Source organism: Chiloscyllium plagiosum, unplaced genomic scaffold (assembly GCF_037043375.1).
Source record: "Chiloscyllium plagiosum isolate Xiang-an unplaced genomic scaffold, Cpla_swu_hap1 HiC_scaffold_15, whole genome shotgun sequence".
Classification (NCBI taxonomy): domain Eukaryota; kingdom Metazoa; phylum Chordata; class Chondrichthyes; order Orectolobiformes; family Hemiscylliidae; genus Chiloscyllium; species Chiloscyllium plagiosum.
This window is the reverse complement of record NW_028270153.1, coordinates 21,294,140-21,308,107: the sequence shown is the minus strand read 5'-3', so window position 1 is coordinate 21,308,107 and position 13,968 is coordinate 21,294,140. Positions and strand designations below refer to the sequence as shown.

The 13,968-nt window shown below is 39.5% G+C and overlaps 1 protein-coding gene across 4 annotated transcripts in view; it reads right to left on the bottom strand.

Annotated features, from left to right (window-relative positions):
- Positions 1 to 13,968, bottom strand: part of LOC122560216 (calcium-responsive transactivator-like) — a 122,554-nt gene that overhangs the window by 59,856 nt on the left and 48,730 nt on the right. For 3 of the 4 annotated variants that reach the window (XR_015759534.1, XM_043710640.2, XM_043710643.2), the window contains exons 7-10: positions 13,226 to 13,327; positions 11,188 to 11,280; positions 8,615 to 8,734; positions 2,901 to 3,028 (exon numbers count right to left, since the gene is read on the bottom strand). Coding sequence is in view for 3 of the 4 variants with exons in the window: in XM_043710640.2 (XP_043566575.1) it covers positions 2,901 to 3,028; positions 8,615 to 8,734; positions 11,188 to 11,280; positions 13,226 to 13,327 (443 nt within the window). In the remaining variant the exon portion in view is untranslated. The remainder of the gene's footprint in view (positions 1 to 2,900; positions 3,029 to 8,614; positions 8,735 to 11,187; positions 11,281 to 13,225; positions 13,328 to 13,968) is intronic. The other variant, XM_043710641.2, reaches the window with a different exon arrangement.

The following is a 13,968-nucleotide window of genomic DNA, read 5'->3' as shown; positions in this document are numbered from 1 at the left end:
TGAATTCTCTGCAAGCCCTATTCAGTCAACATCCCTGAGCTCATTTAATGACATCGGCTCATAGCCCACCAACAACTTAATTTGGAAACACTCATTTTGTGTGGAACACCCTCCATGCCCACAGTCCTTTGAAGAACTCGGTATTTTCTGAAACCCATAGGGTTAGTATCATACCCTGTCTCAACTCTGTAGTTTGCTTGACAATAACTGGATTAAGTTACAGATTGCAGACAAGCTGCTGAGAGCTGACAAGCAATCCTCCATGGGTAGCAATCAGAAATCTGAACTAGTTCACATGTATTAGCCCACACATAGACACAATCACCTAAATGATACCACAGCATCATGAGCATTCCTCATATGTAATATAATACAATAACATGTAAACATTTCCTTGTCTCACTAACTCTTGGTAAAGTAAATGACTATCACGGCTTAAGAGATTTACATTTTGTCTGGACAGACATTTCCTGTGCATCTCTTGTGTACTCCTTAAGAAAATAAGAAACAGCAAACAAACTTTTACCACAAGATTGTTATTAGAGTTGTTCGGAGTAGGACTTCTGTTTTATCAGTCTAATCCCACCATGACTCCAGCACACTTTACAGGCTAGACGCCAATAACATTGATCTAGCAACTTCTCAAATCTCTCTTTGCTGGTCAGAGAAAGGCCACCTTTGTGGGACATGAGAAGAATACAGCGTTGCAGTAGGGCAGTTTCTGAAGCATCTAAAATGGCTGTAAAAAGACAGGGCCTCAAATATTCTTGGCTCTGACCAAATGACAAAAGAAGCCAACAGTTAGATAGGTTAAAAGAGCAAGAGGTGGCCAGATAGTCTCCCTGACAACCTGAACATCATCCATTTTCAGTCTTGTTCTTATGTGTCATTCCTCTAACAGCTGTACAAATTGGAAATGTTACAAGCGAACATAGAAAAAGAAAATAATCCTGTTCCCTTGGTATCATTTACACAAAGTAGAAATGGTGGCTAAAAAGAAAAATATCACAGTGTCTTTTTGAGATGAGCGACATGACCCAAGCCCTCCCTGGCCCATTTTCTACCAAGCAAGTTCTTTTCTAGGCTAGTCTTAAGAGGGGTCAGATTCTGAATCAGGATTGGGACCTGGAGTTGGGATTCAAACTATTTTCCAACCTCTCATAGTGAGCTTTAGGCAGTGCCACCACAGCCTTCAACACTTGCTTGATTAATGAAGAGGGAATGGACTTGCCATTCAATAGGGAGAGGATAGGGAATGATCTCTCAAATGTGAAGGGTCAATGGGAGTCTCTTCAGCATTCTGCGATTGACTGAGGTGCTGATATGTGAACCCTCAGAGAGTATGGGGATGAGGGTGAATTCATTTTTAGGTTTTAAGAAGACACCACTATTTCATCATGATCATGAGGGCAAGCCTGTCTGATGACTCAGTGACTGTGACGGGTCTGGGGATGCAGTCCCTCACAAAATCTTCCGTTTCCCCAGATGTCCATCTGACCTGAGCTCACCATGGCACACAAACAGTTTGAAAGGCCATTAACTAACACCAATTAGTCTCCATAGGTTGCTGACTGCTTGCAACAGACAGCTGACCCAATTCCAAGATGTTCTTGTCAAGATGGCTCAAGGCCAGGGTCATAATGACAAACTGGCAGACAGGCTAATGACGCCATATTACCTACTGCTGACCCTGTTAAATCCAGGCCAGTTTGTTCATTCTTATAGGAAAATAATCAGCTTCATTGACAACTAACAGTCGTCATCTAAATTCAAACCTTTTTCTCTCTTTCCCTGCAAAACAATTAAAAATAGTGCTAATGTATAGCTGCACTCCATAACTTTCTGCTTTGGGTTACTTTAGATCCTTAAATTACATCTTTCAAGCTCTAACTCTTCCTGCACTCTCAGCAGAAATAAAGACTTAAGATTTGCTCTCTCAATTCATCTCAACCTTTCCTGGAACCTCAAAACGATGGAAATTCTAAATATTCTATTTTTTTAACATCTAGACTTTGGAAACCCAAGTCTCTGATTACCACATGTAGATATATTACAGCTTTTTATGTACTTGATACAAGTATTTATGTACATGATAAAAGTATAGGTGGGCTGCAATGTTGGTCTTTGCCCTTTCTCTAAGGGATTCTTAATTTAAAAAATACAAAATATCCATAAATGCAATTCAGAATTCAAGTGCTAATTATTGATTCGTATGTAGAAAAAAGTAAACCACAAGTCTCTTGGTTTAAAAAAATGACAGCTAGAAAAAATGGCAGCAATTCTACGAAGGAGTCAACTTTTTTTTAAATGTAATGCATTAAAGACAGAATATTTCACATGCTAGAAATGGACTGGATGTTGACAATTGAAACAGTCATAAGGATCTGATTTTATAATTTGAAGGAGCAACCACTGGACAGTAAATCATTTTTATTTTCTTCTCCCGATTTGCAGCTATTCAAAACCAGGGTTTTTAAAAATAACACCAATTTGTAGGTACTTCATGCTGGATGCTAGAGTATGATTCCCATTAAGAAAACTGTTAAGAAAAAGTGCATGGCACAATCTTAGTTTTGTAATTGAAAAATGTATCTGGTTTTGAAAACAGCCAAACATTTCTGAGAAGGCAATCTCATGGGAGGGTGGGATTGGGAAGGGGAGAGGAGCGGGTGTGGGTGAGGGAGAGGGTGTGTACTTGTGAAACTCCAATGGTTTGCCTTGCCTTGAAATAGAGGGTTTTTTTTCTTAGATAGTGCTTTATATGACCACCGAATGTCTCAAAGCGCTTTACAACCAAGCAAGTACCTCTGAAGTGTATTCACTGTTGTAATATGGGAAATGGCAAAATGATTAACAAAAAGCTGTACAATGAAGGTAAATCACGGGATGATCTTTCTTGCCTGTTCATATCCATAAGGCCTCTGTTGCTGAGCTGAGGGCCCTGGTTGAGCAGTTCTGTAGCTTCCATATTGCTGTCCCTGTCCCTGTTGGTAACCTGGATACTGAGAAGCAGCTCCCTGGGATGGACCTGCAATTTTAAATTATGTTTTTATTAACATAGCTAGCTCCTTTTGTTTCTTTACAAATACTAAAATTTCAGGAAATATAGTGAATTTTTTGAAAGAAGCATACCATTGTTGATTGCTGTGAAAACAATGATCCTATAATGTATCTGATAATGACTGACATATGAGCAGAGACTGGATCGATTGAGCTTGTACTCGCTGGAATTTAGAAGAATGGTCGTGAAGATCTCATAGAAACATATAAAATCCTGATGGGACTGGATAGGCTAAATGCAGGAAGAATGTTCACGATGTTGGTGAAGTCCAGAACTAGGGATCACGGTCTAAGAATAAGGGGTAAACCGTTCAGGACTAAGATGAGGAAGAATTTATTCACTCAGAGAGTTGTGAACCTGTGGAATTCTCTCCCACGGAAGCTGTAGGGGCCAGTTCGTTAGATATATTTAAGAGGGAGCTGGACGTGGCCCTTGCAGCTAAAGGGATCAAGGGGTATAGGGAGAAAGCGGGAATGGGATACTGAGATTGCATGATCAGCCATGATCATAATGAATGATGGTGCAGGCTCGAAGAGCTGAATGGTCTTCTCCTGCACCTATTTTCTGTGTTTCTATCAAATAAGCATCCGTGAATGTTAATGCTTGAGTTCTTACTTGTGCGTGACATGCACATATCATATCCATGAAGAAACTGTGGCATCTCTAGTGAGTATGACATATTACATTAGGTACCATATGCAAATTCCCAATGGCTCAGAAGGGCAACACACCATGTGATGTGGCACCATTCAATGCACATCAAGATTCCATGTCCACTGAGGTAACTAATCTCACCCATAGCAACAATAACAGTAATGGAACAAAGGCCTCAGCATTCCCAGGCTAGGAAAAGATAAAAGGATGACAAGATCAGCTTTTGTTACAATCCTTTCGATTACTGAGCACATCAACATGTGAATTAAAATAATGTTAATTCATATCATACTACCTTCATCCCAGTAGTTAGAAGATTTTTTAAAAATAAGTTTAGCAGTGAAGTTCAATCTTCCCTGGTCACTGAGTATAGCCGTTTTCTAATCAACATGTTCAGAGATGTTATCATACACTTCTGGCACAGATAGGATGTGAACCCAGGCTTCCTGGCTCAGAGGTAGGAACATTACAATGCACCACAAGACCCCATTGTCACTGAGTGTATACTAGGTTTAATTTTGAGTGAAGTTGTCTGAGAAATAAATTGTTGCATGATTGAATGTTTTTTCAGTGTTGATTAGAACAACTGAAAAGGACCTTTTCAAATACAATTTATACAGTTGCCAGCTGGAAATCTCCAAGTTATAGAAAATGTCAGATCATTTTTATTAACTTATCTTCAAAAATTTATCAATATATACCTGAACTGCCAGGAGTTATTAGACAATTGGTATGTCTGCATACTTGGTTAGAGATCTTAACATTTTGAACTTGTGTTTCTCACATTATGGGTTATGTACAAAGAGACCATTCAGACTAGTAGTTAAGTTTAACCGTGACATCCTAGTTAGGTTAAATATCAATAAAGTTTGGATCCAAACGCAAATCAAGATTTTCTTGTACAAGCGTTCACATTTCTACATTAGACTGATTTTCTGATGTATATCAATCTAAATATAATTCCCAATCAGCTTCAAAAGTAGTAAGGTTCATACATACTGCATTGATCACGCTGGATAATCTGGTTTATGCCACCAATTGTCAATTGCAGCATTTAGCTTAGTGTTGGATTACAATATTATATGTTTGATGTTCGTTTTTTGAAATAACAAAATCAACACTCACTGTGTTCATGAAAAACTAGAGTCAAGATACATTTATAAAATCAAGGCACATTTTCCAAGAAAAAAGTCATTTTTATTTTTGCCAACATCTGACCCCATGTTTCAGAAGCTTTTACTTTTTCTATGTTGAGTTACAATCTCTTTCTCATAGAATTATCAATTGCTCAGGCACCTTTCTGTCATCTCCACTGAAGATTCAATTTTCATCAAGGAGTGAATCTTAGTTGGTAACACAAGACTGATGGTAGATGGAAGCAGACATCCGGTTATGAGCTCTGTTGTGTGGCTTCTGATCTCACCTATATGTTACTTGCAACCTTCCTTAGGCTGCTGTCAAATTGTTAACAATAAAAGATAAGGATGGGAAAGGGAATTGGTCCATCCTAGGTCATCCATCTGGAACAAATGTACAAACCCATCACAACATCCAAAAGCTACAACTATTGTGGCCTCCTCAACTATTATCTTGACAAGATAATCTTTCATGCTACTAAATAGTTCAGATGTTTAAATAAACAGAAAAACTGTGGCTAGCTTTTATACAACCAGAAAGAGAGACATTATTCAGAGCAATTGTTATACAATGTTCAAAATTATAGCTTTGCATTATATTTTCTAATAGTTTGAACCAAAAATCATTACAAGGACAATTTTGAAATGAAAAAAACAACTTATTAGAAGCTTGCATTAAATGTATCTGCAAGACACAAGTCATAGAATCCCTACAGTGTGGAAACAGGCTCTTCAGCCCAACAAGTCCACACTGACCCTCTGAAGAGTATTGCATCCAAACCCAATCCCCATTACTCTACATTGACCTCTGACTAATGCACCTAACCTACATGTCCCTGAATACTGTGTGCAACTTAGCATGGCCAATTCACCAACAAGACTGTATTCTATACCCTCAACCAACTCAGAGACTTTCTCCTTGGTGGGTACTCTTTTCAGGTTAGGTTTGGGAGTAAAATCTGGTGGGCACATCACTGACACATCTCTGCAACCGGTCAATGAAGAAACGTCTCAGGCAGTCTGAGAACTGTGGAGACCAGGCACCTGCAAACCCCAGGCAGAAGGCAATCTCATGTACTCAGCCATTAATGACTTTGTGGAAAACACACAGCCAGCCACAGGAGCAGCAGGCAGATTTGTCAAAGCCTGATTTGTCTGGATAAAAGGTAAAAGAGGATGATGCTCATGGAGCAACCAGGGAAGAAAGAGTTGGATGAAGGCCAGGACAAGCAAGCAGTAAACTGCAATCACCAGGTAACTGCTCTGACTTTCACATTAGGAATTCAAGTGGTCTAGTTTCCAGGGCAAGGACAGGAGAATCGGAGGTGCCATAGAATTGAGGTAAGTTTGGCTTGTAATGAGAAACAAATGCATGGAAATAAGGTAACTGCCACTCAATAGCTAGATTCTGAACTTGGCATTTAAAGCTTGAGGAAAACATGGAAAAGTTTTCTCTTAATATTCATTCTTGCCATATTTTCCAATGTTTCGACCATTACCAACAGCATTCAAGGGGAGAGAAAATTCTGCCCAAGGTGCTTTTAGTTTATTCATCTGGTATGTCCACAATGTTACATGATCTGGGTACCGCAATAATACAATAAGGTGCTCACTGGGAAATGTGATCAGGCTGTGGCATGCCAACACCTCACTATAACAGAGTCTCCATGCTGGCCCAAATCACATGTAGTTAACCACTGTTTGGCCATTTGTTTAGCAAGGGTAGCATTCCTTGCCCAATCTTAGTTGCTCTTGAGAAGGAAAACAAATTTCTGTAGTCCGTGTGAAGTTAAAGCTACAGTGCTGTTGGATAGGGTGTTCCAAAATTTCGACCTAGTCTTATTGAAGAAATATAGTTCTAAGTAAGGATGATATGTACTTATTAGGGGAATGATGGGATTCCATCCCGTGCACTTAAGTCTTGTCCTTCTTGTTAGTAGAAATTGTGGATTTGGAAACTGCTGTTGAAGCAGCCTTTTATAATCTATAATACATCCTGTAGTTGGTACTCACGAGAGCCATGGTATGTCAACCATGCAGTTTGCAGCTGTTTAATGTAGTGACTACTGAAATCTGCATTGTCAGGGTGTAAGGGTTGGCATTACTGCCTCACAGCGTCAGGGACCCGGGTTCAATTCCAGCCTTGGGAGAATTCCCAATGTGAAAGTCAGAGCAGTTACCTGGTGATTGCAGCTCATTGCTTGCTTGTCCTGGCCTTCATTCAACGCTCTTTTCCCTGGTTGCTCCATGGGCATCATCCTCCTCTACCTTTATCCAGACAAATCAGGCTTTGATAAATCTGCCTGCTGCTCCTATGGCTGGCTGTGTGTTTTCACAAAGTCATTAATGGCTGAGTACATGAGATTGCCTTCTGCCTGGGGTTTGACAGGTACCTGGGTCTCCACAGTTCTCAGACTGTCTGAGACGATTCTTCATTGACCAGTTGCAGAGATGCGTCAGTGATGTGCTCACCAGATTTTACTCCCAAACCTAACTTGGAAAGAGTACCCACCAAGGAGAAAGTCTCCAAGTTGGTTGAGCCTTGTTGGTGCATCCTCTGAGAGATCAGTGGCTTCCTACTCAGAGGTGAAGGCTGAGCAGAGGATCTTCTGATCTGTGCTTTTTTTTGGCTGAGGTTTGTTGGTTGACACTAGTATTTGCATAAAAGAAGGAATTAGGTATCCAAGATAGATAAAAGCTTATGTATGTTAAGTTCGAGTTAGGATTGATGAGAATTGAATTGCAATAGAATTGTGAAGATTACTGAATTGGTAGGATTTTGAGTCCTCCCTGACCCAAAATGAGCAGCCTTGAACATTTCCTCCACAAAGAATGAGCAGCCTGATGTCTGATACCCCCATGTTTTGGTTCGCTCAGCCTGATTTGGAGACTATTTCTCCTGCAATGAGACAAAGGGAAGGATTCAATAAGATGGATGAATCATTCTTGGTGATGTGCGAGCAGGAGAGGTGGTGAGGTGGCCCTGACAAATGAGTATGAAGCTAACTGCTTGGGAGGTTGCAGTGGGTGCATGATATTGAATGGACATGATTTATGCAATCATGACAGCTGTGGTCCATGGGAATTGGTGAGATGCATGTGTGATAGCAGAGTTAGAGTGAAGGGTAGCCCTATGAGTGTGAAGTAGCAGAGAGAAAATGGTCACATTCATCTTTGTGAAGTATAGACCATTAACTTCCTTCCTGCACTGCTGTGCATTCTGGACTAGTGAGAGGGTTTTCATGATCTGATAGCATTTTATGTGGCCCATCTAGTGAATGGTGAAACCACTAGATTCATTTCCACTATTTGAGTCTGCTTACCTGGATTTATCTACCGGGGCAACAGCGAGGCTGAGAGACAGTAATGGTTTTAATTATAATATTATTTTAATATTAATGCAAGCATTAATATACAGACATGAATGTTTCAACAATATAAACGATGAATCAGGTGCTTTAGAGCACACACATATGTATTGAGAAATATTTGGTTGGTGTTAAGGTCAGATTAGATACTGTCAACACTACAATGCAATTTTGCTAGTTGCATGTGGCAGTCCATAATGTTAGGCCAGTAATTTGCATTCTTAAAGCATTTTATTGTAAGATCAAGCCAGCCTGCTAATTGCTGACTGGGCTCAGACAGCTGCCTAGTTTATTTGTTTTGGAAATTACGGTATGACAAAAGTCAGTTAGCACATCATGCATTAACTACAAATTAAGTGTTCACAATTAATTGTTGACTTTTCTCTCACACTCACCATATCCTTGTTGTTGGCCTGGGTAGCTCTGCTGGGTGGGGTATTGCTGTTGGGAGTAAGTTTGCTGCTGGGTTGGTCCCTGCTGGTAAGCTGTCTGCTGTTGGGTATACTGGGAATTTCCTAAAGAAAACAATGGAACAGGATGTCAGGCTTACCACCCTTGTCAAAAATAAACAAACAACAAGAAATACAAATTCTCAACAATTTAAAGGTACTCTTTCTCCTGGGCCAAGCCCAGATAAATTCTGTGGCACAATACTGTAAGATATTGCAGCCTCTGATTGCCAGTGGCTTTGCTGGAAAGTGTTACATTGTGCATGTCAGGGACAGATAGCTCCGCTGTGGAATGAGTCACTTTTAGTATTAATTGTGAATGTAAGATGCACTTTGATGTTTTCCATTCCTTTGAAATAAACAATCATGGTGTAGACAACCCCTGATAGGCCGCTGCAGCAAAAAAAACAGATTAATGCAAACTTACAATGGAAATGTAACAAAATGCTATTACCAGGGTGATGATGCAACCCAACTCCTGAGGTGTCCGTCAGTCCCGAAAGACTTCTATGTGCCAGTGGCCACTGCATGCTCCATGGACATCCGCTGGCAGGCACAATCACAGAGGAGGAGAAAAATTCAGAAATCTGAAGTGCAAAGGGATTTGAGAGTCCTAGTCCGGATTCTCTTAAGGTAAACTTCAGGTTGAGTCGGAAGTTAGGAAGGCAAATACAATGTTGGCATTTATTTCGTGAGGACCAGAATATAAAAGCTTCTGGGGCTTTGTAAGTCTCTGGTCAGATCACATTTAGAGTATTGTGAGCGATTTTAGGCCCCATATCTCAGGAAGGATGTACTGGCCCTGGAGCAGGTCCAGAGGAGGATCACGACAATGATTCCAGGAATGAAAAGCTTAACATATGAGGACTCTGGGTTTATACTCCATGGAGTTTTGAAGGGGGGGGGGGGGATCTAACTGAAACTTATAGAATATTGAACGGCCCTGACAGAGTGTACTTTGGAGGAGAGTCTAGGATCCAACAGCACAGCCTTAGAGTAAAGGGGCGATCCTTTAGAATGGAGATGAAGAGAAACTTCTTCAGCCAGAGAGTGGTGAATCTATGGAATTCATTTCCACAGAAGGTTGTGGAGACCAGATCATTGAGTATATTTAAGACATCCAATAGATTCATTCTTAATTGTCAACAGGATCAAAGGTTATGTGGAGAAAGTGGGAGAATGGGGTTGAGAAACTTATTAGCCATGATTGAATGGCAGGGCACACTCGATGGGCCAAATGGCCTAACTTCTGCTCCTATGTCTTATGGTCTTAAACTACTGCATCAAAGGCAACAACCTGGAGAAAACCAGTTCTGAAGAAGGGTCACTGGACCCGAAAAATAAACTCTGCTTTCTCTCCACAAATGTTTGCCAGGCAAATGCAGGCAAATGGGACTAGTTCAGTTTACCATACCTGGTCAGCACGCAAGAGTTAAATCGAAGAGTCTATTTTCATGTTACACAACTCTATGACTCTATGACTAACTGAGTTTCTCCAGCAATTTCTGTCTTTGTTTCAAACACCCTGGTAAATCTCATCTCCACCCCCTCCAGTGCAATCACAGTATTCCTACAATATGGCAAACAGAACTGCACACAGTACTCCAGCTATAGCCTAACCAAAGTTCTGTACAGTTCCAACATTTAGGGTTGTTATTAGTCTTGTACTTATAATCTATGCTTCGACTGATAAAGACAAGTATTCAATACTCTTCTTAACTACCCAATTAACTTGCCCTGTGATTTTCAGGGATTTGTGGACATGGTCTCTCTGTTCATCCAAGTTTCCTATATCCTAACACTGATTGACTACTCCCTTGACTTGTTACTTCTTCTAAAGTGCACCACCTCACACTTCTCAGGGTTATATTACATCTGCCATTGATCTGCTTGTCTGAATAATCTGTTTATATCGTTCAGTAACCTAAGACTGTTGTCTTCACTGTCAACTACCCGGCTAATCTTCATGTCATCCATAAGCTTACTTATCAATGCCCTGAACATTTCATTGACATAGATTAATAAGAGACAATAATACAGAACTAATCCCTGCAGTATGCCTCTGGACACCGGCCTCCAGTCACATAAACAACCTTCGACCACGACACTCTGTCTCCTGTCACTAACCCAATTTGTATCTCTAGATCCCAAGTGCTTTTAACTTCTTTATCAATTTCCCACATTTTACTTTCCTATGTCTTATCAATGGAAAATTCACAAATGCAAATCTGTATCTCATTACTTACTACTGAACTGTTACAGTTTACTGACTACTTCTATTCCACACATACATTTTTTTGTAAACTTCTCTTTTCAAATACACTTTTGTATGATTATATGGACCAACTAGGTATCAAATCCATACTTCCCTAGCGTGATGAGTTGGTTAATCTTAGTGACACGTTACCCTCAGTTTAAACTGGATACTTTAAATCTACTATTAAAGTAGAGCTTCATGCTGGTGTGACAGTTATAAAATATTACCCTTTGTGTTTCATCTGCACAAAAATACATATTACCTCCTTCATAGTAATGCTGTGAGGATTCCTCAAACGACCTCTCATAACCTTGTTCTGCATATGATGATTGCTGATATGCATATTCACCATGGCCTGGAATGCATATTGCAAGAAACAAAATGAAATGGATTAGTTTTCACTTTTGGACAATGCTACATTTCATTAAAATCATGCTACATCATCTTTGAACAAAGCAGTTTTCTAAATCATTCTTCTATAATCAACTCACGGTTGATTATGCCACCAAAGATCACATGGAAATAGTCACAAGACATTTTTGATAATAAATACTTGCACACAAACATTGATGACACAGCTCATTATCTGATTTTTTTGAAATTATGCATATAGGGAGAATACTGGAAAAAGATGCATTTTGTTGAAGCCATTTATTTTGAACTCATCAGGACAATTCACAAGAAAACTGTTTAAAGGGAAAGCCAACATTCACCCTGTATGAGAGAAGAATACTGATTGGTTGTCAGATGGACTCTAATTGGTAGAGGCATTGCCTTGGAGAATATACAGTTAATGCTAAATGATAGGCTCAATGGGCTATATCACCCTATCATTGTACCTGTCACAACTAAGCTGTGAGAGGTGGCAAGTGAGAAGGGTAGATAATTGGGTGCATTTCCACTTCTCATAACCTCAGTAATAAAATGTTGAGAGCACACCAAGACAAACACCAACTGCGACTGGAAGACCATCAGTTCGGTGAAAGATGTTCTTTTGTCTGCCTGAAACTTTATGGTCTTCCAGAACAAGGAGTTGACCCCGACTGAGTGTTGCAGACTAGCACATTCCAAAGTCCAGGACTATGTGCTGAGGGATGCGCTAAAGCTTGGGGCAGCTGCCGACAAGACGCAGTGGGGAAAGTATACAGTCTGAGGTCTTCCTGCTGAAGGTAAATGGGGGTCCATTCAGGAATCGGACCCTCTTAGTGCCTTAAATATATATAAATATTAGCATTGTATGTGTAAGAAAGGACTTTGGTTTTTTGGATAGAGTCAAAGCCCAATGATTTGTTTATTTACTTGAGATACAACTGTACAGAACCAAACTGCTTTATATACACACATATATATATATATATATATATATATATACATACACACACAAAGAGATTTTTTATGAATAAAGTATATTTTTGAAATTAAAAAAAAGAGAAGATCCACTGGGGCCGTCTTTGATTCTTCCAAAATTAACACTCTTAAGTGTTCAATGGCTGCTTAAGAGCCTGAACTCACCACCTCTCTGATTACCTGCCTTCCCAGATTGCCTGCCTTCCCGGTGGGTGACAGCACTCAACACCAAGAGGAACAGACTGAAATGTCCGTGTGATCTTATCTGCACTTTCAGCATGCTAAAAAACTGGTTTAATTTTAATTTATTAGCAGCCTTGAAAAATGAATTAGGCTTGAGGGCAGAGTCAGCAATTTTGCTAATCAATAAGAGAGGCTTGTGTGGCATATGTTACAGTACATATATTTCATAAATTTGAAGGCAAAGAGAGTCAATTTTGTTCTACAGTGTGTTCTTGATGAATAGTGAAAGAATGAAAAACAGGGATTTATTTCCCACAATAATTTATGAATGAATTTTCAGCAACATGATGTAAGCACAAAACAGCAGAACAAATGCCAAAAAAGGTTCCCTAACAAAATAGGAACGTATTTGTGAAACATCAAATATTGGGACAATGAATAGGGTAGATTTCCTGTACAAAGTTTATTTTAGAATTCTTTACAAAATACAGAGAAAGACTGTTAACGAGTGGAATCTTTTTGTTAACATTTGAACAACTAGAAGTTCTTTTTATTTTCAGAATACGGACAGTGCACAATACAGTGCAACATAAGTTCAGAAAACTCAAAAAATAAAACTCTCTCAGATTTTTAGCACAGTGCCATTTCCATTTGCACCAGTTAGCTGGTTGCAGCACAACTGATTTATTCGTAGTTAAATACCTTCGTCCAATTAGATTAATATTTCATATTACAAATATGGCTAGCAGTCTAAGGGAAAAATGAAGTACCATCAGGGTAATATTGTTGATTAATGGAATCTGTGGGTCCTTGGCCATGTCCATATTGCTCACCATAGTAATCTTCCTGTCCAATGTATTGCTGAGAAGAACCTACAAGGAGAGAAGGAACACCCATCAGGATGTAAATTTTTCATGAAATTTGAAAACCATCTTCTGTGCTTGGACAATTCAGTTAGCGTTCGTTATTGCAAAAAATTACTCATGAATATTAAAGAGAATGGAATATTCTTCTTGAAATGCAAAATACACTGAAATAATTCTTTGAATATTGGATTAGCATTTGGCAACTGACTAAATATTGGATTATTATCTGAAAATTGATGCCAGTGGCACACATTATGTTAGCAATATAGGAATGGACAAAACAACATCCAAAAAAATCAAATTGATTGTTCACAGTACAGCCAGTAACAGTGTTAGATTTCACATTCTCAGCCTTGATAACTCGAGGCGAAAGTTTCAAGCAATGAATGGAATGAATTACAAATGAATGCAAGGCTATTCTTCATTCAAAATCCATATTGTCATGGTTAGTTACTAGGAGAAAGTGAGGACTGCAGATGCTGGAAATCAGAGCTGAAAATGTGTTGCTGGAAAAGCTCAACAGGTCAGGTAGCATCCAAGGAGCAGGAGAATCGACGTTTCGGGCATGAGCCCTTCTTCAGGATTCTCCTGCTCCTTGGATGCTGCCTGACCTGCTGCGCTTTTCCAACAATACATTCATGGTTAGT